Source organism: Electrophorus electricus, chromosome 13 (assembly GCF_041902795.1).
Source record: "Electrophorus electricus isolate QZ-2024a chromosome 13, ASM4190279v1, whole genome shotgun sequence".
In the NCBI taxonomy this organism is placed as follows: Eukaryota; Metazoa; Chordata; class Actinopteri; order Gymnotiformes; family Gymnotidae; genus Electrophorus; species Electrophorus electricus.
In genome coordinates this window covers 16,141,699-16,160,566 of record NC_137509.1, presented here as the reverse complement: position 1 = coordinate 16,160,566, position 18,868 = coordinate 16,141,699, and the positions used below count along the sequence as shown (strand labels likewise).

General features: G+C 40.2%; 3 protein-coding genes across 3 annotated transcripts; 1 reads left to right on the top strand and 2 right to left on the bottom strand.

The window, feature by feature from the left end:
- The first annotated feature begins 84 nt into the window (after nt 1–84).
- On the top strand, nt 85–2,938 carry chchd7 (coiled-coil-helix-coiled-coil-helix domain containing 7). Its single transcript, XM_027013134.3, has 4 exons — nt 85–223; nt 1,066–1,160; nt 1,472–1,570; nt 2,397–2,938. Exons 2-4 carry the CDS (start codon nt 1,101–1,103, stop codon nt 2,499–2,501), a joined length of 264 nt encoding a protein of 87 aa, XP_026868935.1. The 5' UTR covers nt 85–223; nt 1,066–1,100; the 3' UTR covers nt 2,502–2,938.
- Nucleotides 2,939–5,759: 2,821 nt separating this feature from the next.
- On the bottom strand, nt 5,760–10,948 carry sdr16c5b (short chain dehydrogenase/reductase family 16C, member 5b). The gene is made up of 6 exons (XM_027013141.3): nt 10,628–10,948; nt 9,834–9,965; nt 9,540–9,639; nt 9,277–9,421; nt 8,289–8,414; nt 5,760–6,325 (listed from the first exon to the last, which is right to left on the bottom strand). The coding sequence occupies exons 1-6, from the start codon at nt 10,946–10,948 to the stop codon at nt 6,229–6,231; spliced, it is 921 nt and encodes a 306-aa protein (XP_026868942.2). The 3' UTR covers nt 5,760–6,228.
- A 1,715-nt stretch (nt 10,949–12,663) lies between these two features.
- On the bottom strand, nt 12,664–15,983 carry penkb (proenkephalin b). The gene is made up of 3 exons (XM_027013142.3): nt 15,734–15,983; nt 15,389–15,529; nt 12,664–13,850 (listed from the first exon to the last, which is right to left on the bottom strand). Exons 1-3 carry the CDS (start codon nt 15,740–15,742, stop codon nt 13,224–13,226), a joined length of 777 nt encoding a protein of 258 aa, XP_026868943.2. The 5' UTR covers nt 15,743–15,983; the 3' UTR covers nt 12,664–13,223.
- Nucleotides 15,984–18,868: the final 2,885 nt, after the last annotated feature.

Sequence of the window (18,868 nt, the reverse complement as noted above, 5' to 3'; positions counted from 1 at the left end):
TCTTAGTGGTTGAAAGAGGTGTCAGTCGACTGAGTAGGCAGCAGTTTATTTTGGTGAGTCACCGCCTGTTGGTCAGTTGAGCTGTCAGTGATTCGGTTACGTTGTTCCAGTGAGTTGTGTGACGTCCATTGTGACGTAGGAAAAGCGAGAGGTCTGTAGCTAAGCGACGCGACTTCTATGATAGCTTAGCTTGCTAGGTACCTAGAGTTTGTCAGAATATTTGGTAAGTATACACATACGAAAAGGTGCACGTTTATATAAGCAAACATAAGTAAGTTACATGATTTATGACTTGCACGAATATCTTATAAGTAGCTAGCTAGCTATCCGACAAAAGTATTGCTGGTTACATTATTAGCTAAAGCCATTATAAGGCTATCACATAACGCTAGCACTGTTTCACTACCCTAGCTAGCAGTACACGAGCTTTGAGATATGAAGCTAGCTGGTTAGCTAGCAAGATAACAGTTCGTCCCAAGACTGGTTCAACCTCGTAGCTAGCTAGCTAAAGATAGCTAACTAGCTAGCTAATGTTATTACGGGCTAAATAAGTTAGCTAGCTACGTATTCCCTTCATAAATTATGTGTATAAAGCCACCCTCTGCTCTCCGTAATTACAAACAAAACCTTCAGCGATTTTTTAATTTTCCCTGTCCAGTGCTGCCTAAGCGGTTCAATGTCAATTCACTTAGCTAACTTTGGTCAGTTAGCTAGGCTATGCTATGCTAGCTAACCCTTGTCAGCGCTAGCCTACTCAATACAGCCAATTAGGATACCGGTTGAATAAACGTCATGGTTTTGTCATATGAATAAATTCGAGATATCGGCAACCTACCGGTTGATTACGTTAACGTGTTATTTAGCCTGTACATAATTGTATTTCTCGGTAAATGAAGTAAATTAATTGTACAAGTCGAGTTGTTGTGTAACGGTAATCTTTCAATAAATCTTGGAAAAACCTCACCTAAAGGTCTACAATGATCAGCGGCATTGTGCAAATGTATCATTGTCGGCAGCATGTGTAACTATAATGTGTAACACTTCTCACTTTAACTGAATTTACAGAGATAATCCAGCATATGCAGGTGTGTGTGTGAAGAATGAATGCCAAATCTAGTGCTGGAAAGGTTCGCAATATGGACACGAACCCTTGTATTGAGGTCAGTCTGAGAAATCGGCATGGTGGTATACTAATGGTTCAAGTGCATCTTAATGAGCTTGTGTCTCTGTATGTTGTTAAAGCGCTTGTTACCCCATTTAACGAGTGCTTAACAAGTCAGTACAATTTGAAGTAATTAATTGGGAAAGATGCACACTTGGGATAAAGGGTGGTACTTTTTTCTTTCTTTTTTGCCCATGTTGAAATGCTGAATTTTTCTGGATATGCAAAAAGCTATTCAGTGGCAAATATTCCTTGTAGAAATACATTTACCCACTTCTAATAATAAACTACTTCTTGTTTCATGTTCAGGAAAGTGATGGTTCACAGAAGTGCCTGGATGCTTATAACTATGATAAGAACATGTGTTATGCATACTTCATGAAGTATAAGAATTGTAGGAAGTACTGGGTGAGTACTTGAACCCCATACAACCAAACATTGGTCACATTTTCAGCCTAATCCAACCACTGCACTTGAGGTTTCCAAGCAAGACCTTATATATGTTTACATTTTATTATATTTCAATTCCAGTGAGGAAACCACCTATTGTTGGTGCCCAGTCCACAAACTGAAGCATGCTTACATCTTGAAGCCTTTATAAAATTCATTTTGATGAATTTAAACAATCTGCTGTTTGTCCATTATTACCTGTAAAATGTATTTTGTTATAACTCTTGTAGCAGTCCATAAACAATTCTGGAGAACCATTTGCAAAATGTATTTCCTCACACATTTATCTAGTATTTAAATAGTAGTAAAGAAAATCACATTGGAAACAAATGTCTTGCTTTAAACATGGACCAATACAATTATAAACAATTTTCAGAGTAATGAAGTTATTGTTGTAGCTGGTAGAAGCTACTGTAATGTTGTTGGGTGATTTAAACCCCATTTTTGTCAGAAACCGGAGAGTCTTTGAAAGTTCTGTTCTAATTTATTTATTATTTAGTACTGCATAGCTGCTTCCCATAATTATATTATTCTTATTTAGAGCAAAATCCAAGCATGCTTACAGATGTAGGTGAATGTAGTGTTAGGAGTCTTGCCCAAGGATGGTATAGCGTAAAGTAATTGTCCAGGTGGGGTCTAAACCCTGGTCCCCTACAGGAGAGGCAGTGTTGTTACACACTATACCAACCCTAATATAAGACAGACCTGTATACATAAATCAAAATTTCTTATATAAAAATATTGTCTGTTGCACTTATGCTGTATGTGAATGTGTCTCTTTCAGCATAGTGTGAAGCTTCAGCGCAGACATGAAGGAATAAAACCAGAAATGCCTACAGCTAAAGAGCAGGAGGAAATATTACGTGCTCTGGGAGGAAAGCCCTACTGACACACAAATGTACCATGAACTGAGTTTCCCCGACAACTCTTTCAATGTGCCACTGTGATCGAATTTTATTAGAGCATTTCTTTTCGCAGGCATCCAGGGTCTGTGGATGAGTGTATCCTTCCATCTGGAAGATCTTTTAGACTAAAGCTCATTGGGCAGGTGTGTACATGTGTACTCACTGGGTAGGTGTGTATGTACACATGTGTACTTGTGTGGCAGTTCAGCATATTTGTATGCACTTTGTACAGTTGTTTGTGTGTTTTTGAGCATGTCCATGATGAGCACCTGAACACAAGCTCAGCATATGTGTAAGATTGTGTGTGTCAGAGAGTGCATAGAAATTCTATCGTGTTATTTTAATTCACAATGTTCCCTGGTAATAAATATTGTTTATGAACATCCTCATGAGTCTAATAAATAACAAATATTTCCTCTTTGTTTTGCTCATTTGTGATTGTAATTATTTTCTATATGTGCAAATCTGTAATGTGATGACAGACTAGCTTTCTTGAAAGGGCGTGGGGAACTGCTGTCCACAATGGCAACATGCAAATGTTTTTGGTAAATTTATTCCTGTTGTGTATAAAGGCTTGCAATTCGTTTAGTGACCTCTTGGGGGAGATAGGGTCATACAGTTCTCATATCAGCAGCTGCTACATTTTGCTTTCACTTCAAAGTATTAACATTCCCCTCAAAATAAAATATTCATGTCAAACTGCCAGACATCCTCCTTATTGTATAAATATCTACAATAAATAGTTTTTATTTCTACTGCACCAATAGGAGTTTTCACGGTTAATATTATCGTTATTGCATCCATATACTACAGTGAATAGTTATTTGATAAAATACTTTTTTGTGTATTTCCTGTAAATAGGGTCATGCACCAATCATTATTGTATTCATATATCTTCCAATTGCAAAAGAGTAGAAATATTCAATTGTATAGCTGTAAGGAATGTTGAATGAATTAGAAATAGTGAAAATTTACACAATATGTGATAGAACGTCCAGTGGTAGAACATAACCTCCTATTACTATCACTGTTATAGTATGTGTATATATATATATATATATTATAGGGGTTACAGCCTTAAAATGTGAGGCTGTACACATTGAATTGACACTCATACTCAAACCATGGTTAATGACATTCCATTAGTGTAACCTGAATTACATTTCATTCGTGACTGATTGTCATCTGTGTGCTTTAAAACCTGACTCTTCTCATCCCTACCCACTCCTCCCACTGTTCACACACTTTTATCTGCTTTGTAGTAGTTACTGTTTCTTTCTTGTTGTTAGTCTAATAGGACACACGTGGATACATTGACACATTTTTCAGTGTCCTCTGTAATTAATTTAGTAACTACATTGAAGCTAATATAAAAGCTATGTAGTTAAAGTGTCATGTGCATAGAATGTACAAAAAGGAAGGAAACAAGTCTACAACTGAAGAGTTTAATGAAATGAAATCAAACATAACATAAACATAAACAAAAAGGAACTAAAAAGCCAACATAACATTAATGGCCGACAAGGAACACACACAGGTGATGCAGCAAATGAGAATCAACTTGCATAACCTGTGTGGGATGTGGCACAAAACTAAAACATGAGCAACAGAAAAGCACAACAAAAGGCCACGTATATACTATCGGCAGAGATGGAGGCTGCTGGAGGGAAGGCACCATCACAGTACCCCTCATCAAACTCATCAAACACGTGCCTCCTGAAATGTGTAAACAGGCTGCAGTGTCAAGGCCGTGAAACATGGGCACACCATCACACCTTACAGCACACGACGTGCCATATTACGGGGGGGATTATGGTGTACCACCCATCGTGCCAACTACTGCATGGGGCATATCAGTGCATGCCATCCAGCGCCTGTGACATGGCGAACACCAGAGCATACAGGGCTCAGGCACAGCGACACTGCACTTCCCAAAACTCCATCCTCTTTCCTGTATAGCGCCCCCTCTGATTGACAGGACATGGAGATAGCGCCCTCTTTTGTTGACTGGGTCTCCTTTCATCGACGAGCCAGTATCCACCATGCTGAAGTCTGCAGGGACAGAGCACAACTCATTTAACGTGACCCTGGGCAGCCTTCCAGACCAGCTGGCCTGCCTGCATAGTGGTCAGGTGTAGAATGGTCGGCCCCTGGAGTTCAGGGCCAGGGGCCCACTAGCCTCCTCCAAGAAAACCAGAGGGGAACTTGCTACCTTGGAACCAAAGCAGTTCTGGACAGCAAGACCGCAGTCCTCTGGGTTGGACTGTAGTGCTTTCTGTCTGGGGCTCTTCTCCTTTAGAGGTGGCTCTCGCCTAACAGTATCCTCATGGCCTTGGACAGGACAGCCAGAACAGGTCACCTGGTGAGGTAAGCTGCAGACTTTGGGAGATCACCCATGCCTCCTGGTGAGCTCCGGGGTAAAACGAAACTTGTTAAGTATCTTGATAGTGTTAGTAATATGTATTTAAAATTGCACTCTTGGAGTCTGAAAATTATATTCTTTATAAATTGTCTTTTAGACCTAGTTCAAACTTCCCAGTGGCTAGTGTGATGGTCTTGTACAGTTGAGACACTGAGCAAAGAATCAGAATGATATAAAACAATATGACACTGTCAGTTATTTTCTATGATAACTGCCTTATTTAAGATCATAATGCCCCACACTTGCCCCTGAAGTCTTTTTATTTTTAAAAAACTGTTTTTCAATTTGTCTTTGCTTGCAGAGCTGAGGGAAGACACAGCTGTTTTAGTGATATCGTGTCAGTGTTGGTTTAAATTCAAAACAATTACAGCACTCCAGGCCCCCACTTTGTTACTGGAAGCATAGCGCCAGAACATGAACATTGCAAAAAATGGCCAATTATGCAAATACCTTTTAACTAGCAATACGTGATGAAAACAAATGGAGTAATGGTGTGTTATTATCATAACAGTGGCAATTTGATTGAACCTTTCTGTATTCATTGGTGTTGTTAGCTCTGTATTTAGCTGTATCAAGTAAGTATTCTTTAAAGACTTGTAATCCATCTTCAGCATGAGTGACTACTGTACTGTGAAACAGTTGATTTGCTTAGTGGAGTAAATAAATCACTGAAAAAACTGGGGAATGACTAGGAGAGCTGACTAAAGAATTACACACATTTCTCTAAAGAGAGCAACATTATGGTTCTGTTTGTGCAAAATAGGTGTACAAAGATGTACAATAGATGCAAATTTGTAAATCTATAAACAGAGACTCCATACATCTTTGAAAAATCATGTTCTATGATGTCACGTCAACAACTCAATCCATTGGTCCAACATTATCAGAAGTCTCAGAAGCTGTATTGAGTTTTATAGTCAGAGGAATTTTACTTAGTCTAGGTACATTCATATAAACTGCATTAGTTCTTCATAAGATGTACATTATAAAAGGGTATTACTATGAAAATGAGCATTTTCCAAAAACTTACTTTATCAATAATCTTGACTATGAAGGGAATTACTACATTAACAGTTAGAGATCAAATGAATCAAATTCTAATTGAAATCTACATAACAATGCCTAAGTGCTAATGACATGCATGTGTGTAAAAGTACTAAACCACCCCCCTCCCCATGGCCAAATGGTGGTTACAGCAGTAGCTTTGCTCCACTGGCTTCTGCTATATGGCCCTGGGCCACTGCATGCCATCCCCAAGTTTTAAAGTCAGATGTGTGTTCTCTTCGGTATCAGTCACTCTTCATTTGGCGCCCTTTAAACGTAGCCATGAAGTCAAGCGATCCCATATACTTAGCAACCAGCATACCCACTTTAGTGGGCAAAACACTGAGAGAGAGACAGAGAGAAGGAGCGAGAGAGAGAGCAAGGAAAAGTAATGTCATTACTCATACAAAAACAATATATTCAAAATGATAGTATATCACCAGTAACTGACAGATGGGTAAACAGCAACAACAAAAAGAATGCGCCATTAATTCAGCAATCAGTTTCACTCACAAGAAATACAGAAACACACTAGTCAACTGAAATAGGATAAAGTGCTATCTTTCAGCCAGTCTGCAGACGCAGACATCCACCAAGTTGATTTCGGGGAAATGTGTGTGGAAAATAAAAATCCATATCATGCATCAGGACAGCAAGAAAAACTACATTAAAAGGCTTATTTATATAACGGTATTTATATAATGAAGAAGGGTACAAACACCAAGGGACAATTAGACACAATACTGATAGTGATAGCAAAAATAGTAAAGAACTAGAAATCCCATAATTGAGTACTATACCTTTACACTCAGCAACATATAAGCAGATAAAATAACTAGCATGATCGAACACTGATTCACACACAGAGTACAGTGCAGCAAATCTCTTGCTCCAGATCGTTCAGGTCGCTTAGTGGTTACCCATTATAACATTGTACTCTTACCAGCAGATGCTATTATAATATCAATTAAACTTCACAATTTCACCATTAAAATGCTTAATTGTTGGTGTTGTTACCCTAGAGCTGAAAGAGCCATGAACATTAGCAACAGAGAGAGCAAATACACATGCCCACAAATAAAATACGCATTCATTAAACACACAAAACAAATTTTATACACACACACACACACACACACACACACACACACACACACACACACACACACACACACACACACACACACACACACACACACACACACACACACCACCCCACCCCACCCCACAAACGCCTCTCCATAACAGCAACATCCCAAAGCACACAGACGCATGAAGTGATATAATCTTCCTTTAAAAAGACGCCATGCGTGAGTTACTCTGAAAATGAACAGCCTTTCTGTGTTTTGATCTGGTCCACTGTATAATCTGTTTAATTAACTGTCCTAATACGATTTGCGATAGAAAAATATATGTATAATTTGGCATTACTTTCCACAGAAACCATTATTTTCTTCTTGACCAAACAGATAACAGATGAAGAGGGTGGGTGGAGTGAAGCAGGCTCCAGCTGCTCAGCTAAGCCACTGAAGGTAGGAGTAATGGTGGTGATACTGCAGACAGACTCCCAAATAAGATGATCCAAGGCTGTAGTGGCTTGCTAACGTATCTTTACTGTTCTGCAAACCAGAAGTGGTTTTCTAAAGAGTCTTGTATTTGTCACTCAGTTCAGCCAAGAACCACCTTCTTTGACAATAAGTGGCCTTTTGACTGACAAGCACATGGACTAACCCAAATGGACCAAATCCATACTGACCAACCCACATGGACCAAACCCGTGTTTTTCTTTCAGTGGTAGCTAGCCCCTGATATCCCTAGCATTAAGGCATGCCCTGCCCCCCCATTTTCCAATATGTTCCTACGGTCTTGGTTTCTGACCACAAGACTGTTGTTCCCTGGATATTTTTGGGTGACTCTCAACCGTGCAGTGACGCTGGTGCATGCAAGTATGCCAAGCAGCACTGCTGCGTCTGCTACACCCGAGCCAGCTCATGCCGCTGCCCTGTGGCGCTACTGCTGTGCCGAAAGTAGTCTGTTGCCCAAATAATACCCGGCCACCATCGGTTAACAGGTGTGCCTGGCAACAGGTGCTGTGCATGGCAACAGGTGGACCTGTAGTGCTGCAGTACTAGTGTATTTGTGATTTTACACAAGTGAATAAAGATCAGGTAGGTTTATAGGTTTATCAGGTAGGTTTACAGTGTCGTCCATGACACTTACAATGGCGTGCTGTTACTGGGTTCATGTGCAGTGCTGCAGTGTTGTTATGCTCCTCCGCAGGAGGGACAAGTGAAGCAGGTCTTACTTCTTCATGAGCATGACAATATAGATGAAGCGAGGGAGACACAGGTAGACTTGATCTCTTCGAACGGCATCTACGATCCTTCTACACACATACTCCGGTTCCAGAAGAGGCATGAGTCTGGGCCACCTGCATACACATGTTAGATGCACATCTCTCACCAGTTTACAAACACATATGAAGGACAAACTCACTGTGTCACATTTTACTGACCCTTGACAGGCCTGATCTCCATGAAGGTAGATAAGGCATACATGCCTATGACCAGTAAAAGATGCATAATGACTTGGTGAATAAGGAGGTTCAGCTGTTTATTACTAAGAATCCTTAGTAATAAAGGATCCTCTATTAATCTATTAAGCTCTGAGTACTCATTGTGAATTTTACAAGAAAACATGTGATCTCGACATCTCTTACCAGTGTCTTACCAGGATGATTGTGCTGTGTAAACTCTGACTCAGAATGAGCGTGTCTACTCAGAGGTACTTTATGACTGCTCACTAAAACAATATTTATCTATTTAAATAATGACCATCTATCTTGGCAAAAAAACCCAAAACAAACTTCAGCTCAGTTTGACACGTGCTAATTAAATTAAACAGGCAGAGTCAACAAAAATCTGTCTCACGGGGCCACCCACACACACCTCCACTACCATAGCAGACACTCCGTTCAGAAACATCCTGACAGACACACACTGATCATTTAAATTTAACCTGACACCTGATGCATGGCTCTGGGCTAGGGAGACTACAGACGTGTGAGCCTACCTCCATATCTCTCTCTCTCTCTCTCTCTCTCTCTCTCTCTCTCTCTTCTCTAAGACACTTGAAACAAACGAGTGGCTGGAAATAACCCTCAGCAAACTGTACAGCACTTTAAATATTTAAAGCTTCATCTGTTTAAACCTAAAAAGTACTTTCAGTAATCTAGCCAAGAATACTGATATGCTCACACTGAGTGTTTACTATGCGTTGCCACCATACCCTACTTTGTATATGCGCCTTCGAACATGCCGGTTTTGATGAAGAAAGGGCAGACTATGGTGGTCTTCACTCCAAAACAGCGTGCAGCCAGCAGCTCCAGACCCATGGACTCTGCAAAGCCAACTGCGGCAAATTTACTTGCACAGTAATCTGTCAAACACACACACACACACACACACACAAACTCGTGTAAAACTGGATCATTTCCAAATGTATTGTGTGGAAAGGTTAGTGTTCCAGTTACACAAATAGTGTTTTGTGTGTATACCTGCCAGTCCATTGACTCCGAAAAGTCCAGCAGCACTAGCAATGCTGACCAGATGGCCATGGTTTCCAGCAATCATGGCTGGGAGAAATGCCTTGTACATCTAGAAAGGAAGAGAAAATGCACCTGTATGTACATATTTATTTGTGTGTGTGTGTGTGTGTGTGTGTGTGTGTGTGTGTGTGTGTGTGTGTGTGTGTGTGTGCATGAGTGTATTAATGTGAGATAGACAGATAGACAGACAGATAGTTAGTTAGTTAGTTAGTTAGTGAGAGAGGGCAAGTCAGGTTAACTAACCCAGAAGTGGGCCATGCTGTTGACCTCCATTGTCTTCTCTAAGAGCGAGTCTGGGCACTGCAGGAAATTCTTCCCCGTGACAATTCCAGCATTGTTTACCAGGATAGTGACGTCACCAACCTCCCGTTTGACCTATAAGGGAAATATAAATTGGGTCCATGTTCGCTTTCTCGAAGTAGACAATGCACATTTGATTGGTGTTTTCACTAATACTGAAAGAGCTTTACTAGATTTGCCACAAAGTTAAATAGTGTTTGGAGAATGCTGTTGTTTTAGTGCCACTAAAAACACTTATAATGGATGACGTGCTGGTAAGTGTTTACTGTCCTAACACGCCCCCCTCCCCCCTGGACCCCGTCATCACGCCCTTGTTAATAGGTCATGTGTCACATCTGACCTTCATTATCGTCCTTGTTAGTATGTATATTTAAGGTCTTGTTTGGTTATCATCTTGTCGATATTTGACTCCTTCTCTATGAAGGACTGTGCTTGTGCAAATCTACTGTGTTTTGCTATTTCTTGTGTTTAGTCTGTTAGCGTAGTGTCGTTCTTCGTCATTGTGCTACTAAACGTATGTTTTGTGTGAACCACGGCACGCCTCTGCCTCGCCTCTCCACGTTGCATATAAAAACTGCTGTTTTGACCGTTATGTAAATATGAACACAGTAATAATAATTTAATATAAACACGCATTTCTACGACTCAAGGACAGTGTGCGTAAAAAATAGGCAATCAATATTAAAACCGCAAGTCCAATATAACGAATCAAATGCTACGTGTGTGTGCATCCCTACCTGGTCCGCTAGTCTATACACCTGGTCTCGTTTACTGCAGTCACAGGTGTACGCGTGAGCGCGAGAGCCGTGGGTTTTTTGGATCATGCGCGCAGTCTCTTTGTTGCCCTCCTCGTTGACGTCCCACACGACAAGCCGCGCGCCCAGACGCGCGAACTCTAAAGCAACCAGACGGCCAATGCCACTTCCTGCCCCGGTCACCAGGACGATCTCCCCGGCCACGCTTTTCCTCCGCGCAGGAATAAATATCCGAAAGAACGCCTCCAAGTAACAGATCACCGAGAACACGAACATCCTCAACGTCTCTAGAAAGAAATTCATGGCGGTAGCGAACAGGGCCTGCACACAAGTGGGGAAGTAAGTTTACAGCGTCGTGATCAACAACCCAACAACCCCAAATAAAACAGATATGGTTTCATGTTTTACAATGACTTCCGCAGGAAACGTCCACTACATGTAACATGACATAGCGTGCGGCTCAAGAGTCGGCGCACTTACCTCAAATAGGCTAGAATTGTGTTACAATGTTCCGTTTATTCCGGTTTTAAACAAACGGCATACAGTCGACCTTTGCACAGTTATGTTTCGTGTTTTACTCCAAGCCAAAGGTCAATGTTTCACCAGCTGCCACTGTAACGGTGCAGGATGTGGAAGGCGCGGTCTGTTTTTAACTGTTTGTAGGCCGCGAGGCATTTGAGCAATTATCGCAAAGCTTATTAAAAATTCCCGTTTTCTGTGTCCTGTGATGTTTATTGGCGTGATGTAGTGATACAACTAACCAATTTGGTAGACTGTAGAATAAATTACATTATTCAGAATTTTTAGGAATTTGGAAGCGCTGTGTGGTTTATTTGCTATAGGCAGTTCACTCGCTTGACCGGACTAGTAGGTAACCTATGTAAACATAAACTTTGGTCTTGTTCAACAACATGGAGGTACAAACCAATCTACCATATATGTTAGACTATATGTGGAAATATTTTACATTTAATGTGAATGTGTTGTGTGTGTGTGTGTGTGTGTGTGTGTGTGTGTGTATTTCTGTCCCTACCTGATCTGGTACTCAGAAGCGGATGACTTGATACCAGATTATTTAGTGAATAATCCAACTGGAGAATTAACGTTTGACATTGTCACCACACCTTGCTGTGTAATTTAAGGGTATATGGATTCTTTAGGCAAAATGCAGTATTGTTTTAAGGATAGGTTAATTGTTTTCAACTCAGACATTATTATAATAATTTATCATGACATATTTAGGAATGAATAGCACAAGTTTAAGGTTGCTTTTGTATTCAGAAACTTAGTATTCAGTAGCGGTTCAAACACAGACTTGATGAGAGATTAATTCTATTTAAAAAGCGGTTATAGTGGTTAATTGTCCTTTTTGAAAATTGTAATCACAATGTCACACGACTTCAAGCATCTTTGTTTATTTATAATATGTTTTAAGTGTAGATGTAGTCAAGAGGTACAGATACAAAATAAAGCCAATTTTCTTTTTTTTTAATAAAGAAAACATGTCTAGAGATACAAGTGAATGCGATGCAAGTTTCCAGCTTCCTATTGAAAGGTGCTCTTAAAAAAAGTTCTGAGGTCATGTTCTGAGTAGCCTATGACATCAGCATTTCAAATAATGTACCCAGTTTGTGGCATTCGCTGACCCTGTTTAAAAGGTCCTAGATTGTATGATTGTATATGAGTGTGATATAAATGCAATACTGAGTAAGTGTGCTTCCTGGATTTATGATTTTGTCACAATCATTGTAAAATGTTTCAGGAATTGTCTGGCTACCATACTATATTCCACCAGCCTGGCTGTAGTCATTAAAATGAAAGCTTTTCACTCATCTTCTCAAGATATTGATCGAGTGATTAGGCTAGATTTTATAACAAAACATATCATCTTGACATGATGTAGTAAGGCCACTATTGCAGAGTAACAATAGACTGAAATGCCACTCAGAGTGACAGGATGTATCTCTCTAACAGGAGATTGGCACAGGCCTCTTTATTCAAGACAGAAACATTCTGTTGCAGTTTTGAGCAGTTTTATTCAAGATTATTCAGTTTTATTCAGCATATGTCAAATTCAGACTGACACCAGAACAACAGACCGATAGAAGGACATTTGTGAGGAGGGGAGTTCACTTTGCTGTGCTTTATGCTTTTTAGTCAGTTGCTGCACTTCATTAATTCGCAGGATAATTCTCTTAACTAGATCTGATAAAAAGTCTAGAAAAGAGGGATGAGGGACTGATGAAGAAACAGGTACATCAGATATAGTGATGAAAGTTCTTATTATTTTTTCATATCTGCTCGTTCTGCTGTGTAGGCTTGCATCTGTCAAAAATGAACATTAATTACCATAAACCATGGTACAACCATAACCAGTCTATGAGAGCATACTGTTCACATTTTGAATATATATTTAGCACTACAAAAACATTATGATCAAATTATAAACATGGTGTTAGCATGTTCCTATTCTAAGCATTTTTTTTTCTACTGTGATCACATAGAAAGCCTCTAAGAGTAAGGAGATACAGTGGAATAGAACATAATAGCTGATGGCTAACCACAGTCCACGAGCAGCTCAATATCCCATGAAACCTCCATATCTCTTCTCCATCTCCGAAGACTCCTCTTCCTCCTCCTCTTGTGGAGATCGTTGGAGGAAGCCCCCATAGCGTTTGCTCTCCTCCCACTCTGGCCTGCCCACTCGCCTCATGAACCCACCGTAGCGTTTCTCTAGTGACCTAGCCCCACCCTCAGAGGCATAACCCCTCCTCATAAAGCCACCGTAGCGCTTAGCCACACCTTCTAACCCTACAGAACCACCTTTAACATTAATACTGTTCCTCAGAGCAGCCTCTTCTCTCTCACCATCATCTTCAACCTGATTGGCCAGCATCTCTACATCGCTCTTGGACAGGATTTCTCTGCTGCGGTCAATGTCATCTGGCTCCGGTCCATATAGCTCCGCAGTCTTCTTCATGAAGCCTCCATATCGCTTCATGAAGCCTCCGTAGCGCTTCATGAAGCCACCATATCTCCTCATGAAGCCACCATACTTTTTTTCCTCATGGTGTTGGGGGTTGGGCGTGCTTTCTCTGGAGACCTGTTCTGCCTCAGGTGTGCTTACACTGGTCTGCAGGAGACCTTGACACAAACCCCACGAGCCGCCGCCATTAAGATGCCCCTTGCACTGCAATACACATGCCTGCCAAAACATACCAGCGCAGTGTATGAGCAACACAAACATACCATCTGCAAACTTTGGTCTCATAAACACGCATGAATGCAAATACAGTTAGAGACTCCACCTTAATTAGACACATCAGAGTAGAGCTGGTGGGTGAAACTATAATCCCTCTGTCCAATTTTTACTAACTTAAAAGGGGACATATGACACCACTTCTTTTCCTTTCATTCCAGAGCAGTGTAAATGCATGAGTGAAGCAGTGATAAGCTCACTGGTGCCCATATGAATACAGATGCAGTGTGAATCAAATGTTCAGAATATCTTGAACAGGAAGGGCCTTTTAATGACCTCTCTATCAAAGTGTTGTCTACTGTATTTTCTATTACAAATTTTAAATCATATTATAATCAAAATAAAGCCCTTTGTCTGTTTTAAAATTATTCTTTTATATAAAATAGGTTTTTATATATACAATTTTTTTTTACTGAAATTTGTGTATATAAAAATATCCTCAAGGAAAATGTCCCCACAACCTTACTATGTTCTGGTTTTACTGTCACTGTGGAGTCATTTTGTCTCCATAAAAAAGAACTGAATTAAAAATATTTATGGGATAAACATATGAATTGATCAGATTTAAAACTTTTCTGAAATGTGCTATTGTATTCTCTTTGTGAAAATAAAATATAAAATTAAAAACATTTCATATAGTTTTCAATAATCTTTCAGTTTTCATTTTAAAACTACCCCCCCCTCTCTCTCTCTCTCTCTCTCTCTCTCTCTCTCTCTCTCTCTCTCTCCACACCCACACACCCACCCACACTCAGTCACCAGCCACCCCCAAAAGATTTTAGGGCAGTTTTGATCAATACATCATCATGCACTATAAATGGATTCAGGGAGCATGCTATGGTTAGAAAATGCCTCCAATCAATATATCGCCACCATTTTCAGGCACTGAATGAATAAAATATCAGTTTATACAACTGTAAAGTATTAAATCTATTGACTAAAAAAGGCCTTTGAAAGTATAAATAATTAATCATGCTGCCAAATTGCCTTTTGTTATAAAAAATACACAATTTTGAATTATATGATAAAACATATAGGAACAGCAATAACAACAACTAAAACAACAACACCAATAATAATAATAATAATAATAATAACACGTTTAATTTTACTTTCAAAATAAAGCATGAACAATTACGGACAGAATCAGGCATGAAAGCTCTGGTGTTATGTGCTTAAAAGAACTGGTATAACAGCAGATTTACATCAAAACTTGTTTTGTTTTTTTATAGGATTTTAAGCGCTTTATTATATAAATTAGTCAAGTCACTTTATTATATAATGGAGTTTAAGCGTTTTATTTAATTTCATAATAACACTATTGTATAATGTGTTTCCGTTATATCACATGAACATTACAGGTGGCAAGATAAGGGGGTAATAATACTGAGAAGAATCAGTACACTTGATAGAACGTGGCAAGTATTCATATTCCGTGTGCATACTGTGGCACGCAACAAAGTGCACAGTGGCAGTACACTTACTATAGAGTTGATATCTGTTTGCTGAAGCTTCAGGTGGATGGAGCAGTACGCACAATCCGTGCCACAGTCCGCGCTGACAGTCAGCGCAAGACACGCGCTCAGTAGTAGTGTCCACCTGAAACTCACGAGGTTCGCCGATGTCTAGAGTGGGAAAGAGTTTGGACACTACTTAATTGTTAGTAGCATCCATTCTAGTGATATGATTATTTGAAGCGTCGCAAAACTGTATCCTACTTCATAATTAGGGAAAACGAATTCTGGAAAGCATAAAACGATATTGTACATATCGGTAACCTGCACGGTTTAAAGATCAGAGTAGCCGTTTGGAGAGCCAGGTTCACTGACCTTCATCATGCTTTTTGCTTTGGATCCGTTTCAGTCCCACGTTGTCCGATGCCGTTGAAGTCTTACAAAAAAACCGGAGCCACAAATCTGCCTAACTCCCCAGAGTAAGTGTGATAGGGTGAGAGAAAGAGTCACCGAGATAGAGGCGGGGGTGCGCGCAACCAGCGCAGTCACCGTCTGCTCTCGGGTTCGCGAGAATCACTGGGGGTTTACTGAGCTTTCTCTAGCAGAGCTAGATCTCACGACACGAAATTGTCGTGTGCGTCCTGTTGAATCTTTTTAAAGATTCAGGGGAGCGCGAGAGTCATTTTCCTAGTCCCGGGAAGCTCATTCTGGCGTGAAATGACGCACAGAGTGAAAAAATGAGTGCTATATGATGATCCTATTCATCGAACATAGCTAATTACGTGGGAGGTTGGTGGAAGGGGTCAAGATTGAGGCAACAGGGTCGCTGTCTCTTAAATCACTTCCCAGCGCGGGCTAAATGGACCAGAAGCATCTTTCCATTTCCATTAGGTCAGTCCAGTGCTTGGAGTCTGAACCGCCACAACACATGCACACATGCACACAGGGCCCATATAATTCCTCTGCAGGTCAATAAGATCTCACTCTCTCCTTCAGCAATACCCACCCACCTAATACGCCCCTAATTTGGTCTGAGGTGACTACGGTTAACAACAGTCCTTTCACTGGAAGCATGTGCATAAACGCAGTCCCGCATTCACACCTTTGTTACAGCTTTTCTAATACATTCGTATCTTTTCTCTGGTAGCTATTGACCACTGCCTGCACTCCACACTGCTCTGAAAGCTATTGATTTAGTCTATGAAACACACCCACAGCCACTCAACAGAGGTGTGAATATAGCTTTGTTCATTCCTACTTACCAAAAGGCCACGAGAGCAAGCATTAAGTACATATACCCCCAAAACAAGTACAACAGGAAAAAATTAAAGGTTGTTCCTTTTATACTAGCTTTCTGCTAGGACACACAGAGAGTATGCTGTGAGTAGACATGGTAGAAGTACAGAACCTGTAAAGAGACCATAAAAAACAATCATTTATTTATTTTATGAAACGTGATAGGCATACCAGTGCAATACTGCAACAGTATACACTTCCTGAACATATCCTCCTGAATTTATTAGATATTTTTGCTACTGGACTGAAAATAACTACTTATAGTGTAGAGTCCAAATCAAACAAGTGCTGACTTCATCTGAAGGACTAAAGTTCAGAGTGTAGGCCCATCACTGTAACTTCTTTCTCCATAGATCACATTAATCACATCTCTATGGAACTGGGGTACTGTCTTACCATCAATTGCTCCACTTGTCTGTAACCTGTAAGGTGCTCAAACTGAACATTAAAGTTTCAAAAACTGACATGCAAATTAAGCAATGTGCCATTGCATCATTGCTACCTGATACCAGGATTTCTAGTCTATTTTTCATATGTGACAGGTACCATAAGACATCCTTGGAATTTTCCCAAAGCACCTTATTTTAAAAATCTGACAATCCACCCATTCAGCACTGTGCCAGTACCAAATTATTCCATGTTAGATGGGGCTTACATCTACCACTGACTGAGGATATTTTTGGAAGAAGCGAAGATGAAGGCCATTCTGTGGCATGCAATGGTAATAAGTATGACTCGGGAGAGGGAAGAGGAAAAGCTCTGTAGGCTGGTGCTATCGTGTTTGTCAAGTCTGATGGATTCGTGACATCTACCCATGTCAGATGAACTAACAGAATGACTTGACATGTCAATGCCCTGCAAATGCTCGTCTCATACACGGGACATGGTTAGGGCTTTTTGTTTAGGCTGCCTCTTCCATGGTGGCCTGTTACTCTGTGGAAACAAAAACTTCCAAGTACTCTGATTTTTCATTTGAATAACTGACTACATAAAGGTTATTTCATTAATTTGTTCATTCTTTCATTTTAATATATTTGTTCTTATGTATTTATTAATTTTATTTTGTTTTGGTGGTTGGGCAGAAAAAATATCTTTCATCTCATCTCTCATTTCACCATAATTTAACATCAATTGAAATGTCTGTTGTAGGAATATGTTCATGTTCAAGTTTAAGGAAACATATTCTGTATTGTATCTATACTTTTATTTTAGTATTTATTTTACTAAAATAGATTAGCAGTTTAATCAGTTCATTCTTCACTGTGGGATTTTAATTTTTTTCAGTATTTTTTCATTGCTTGAACACCTCTCATGAAATTATCTCTCAAACACGTTTCTCTGAACTATAATCGCATTTAGCAAATTCTCCAGCTGTGAGTCATATGAAAGCCCATCGATGCTCTCCTCAAAATGAAACATTCACTTCAAAATGCCAGATACTTATCATATGAAAAACAAACAAACATGATTCTTCACATTGTACTGACAAATTGAGAAGCATTTGTGAAGTGTTTGGCAAAAAGTGTTTACAGCGTTTGTAACGAGAGTCAGCTCCACTAAAATGCATTTAGAATTCTGTACCGACGGCTTAGACAAAAGACACCTGAGATTCTGTTATGCACATGCCAATAGGGCACAACAGTGTGTAAGAAGAACTGTAATAGAGTGGATTTCCTTCAAGCCCTTTTTTTTCTCATATAAAGGACCCATGCATCTCTTCCACCAGCCGGCTTCCTGTCGAGGGAGTGATCCATTCTGAAAGACCACCTCCTGAAAGGGGTGGGGGGGGCTTCTTGAGCCTCTGTGATCACCATGGCTTGCTGCCAGCCCTGCGGCTTATCTTGGACTGGTGGAAGTGTGTTGCCTATGGTGACTCCTGTGGTGAAGTTACTCCTGAAGGCACAGTGCTGGTCCAGTCTCAGTGCAAGCCACAGCCCTGTAGGCTTTCTTACCCTAACACATCTGGTTGGAATAAGGAGGCCCTGGACACCCAGCCAAAGTATTGGGTATTCAAACTGGGGGCACAAACATTGAGCAGTGTAGGACTAATGTTATCAAATAAATGTGTGTTTTTGGTGGCAAAAAAGCCCTTTAGGTACAATAAAGGGAAAAGAGGGATCCAAGCAAAAATAACTCACATACAAACACAGACACACAGGCATGTAGACATACATGCACATACACACAGTGAGCGCTTATTTAGGCTCCTGCATA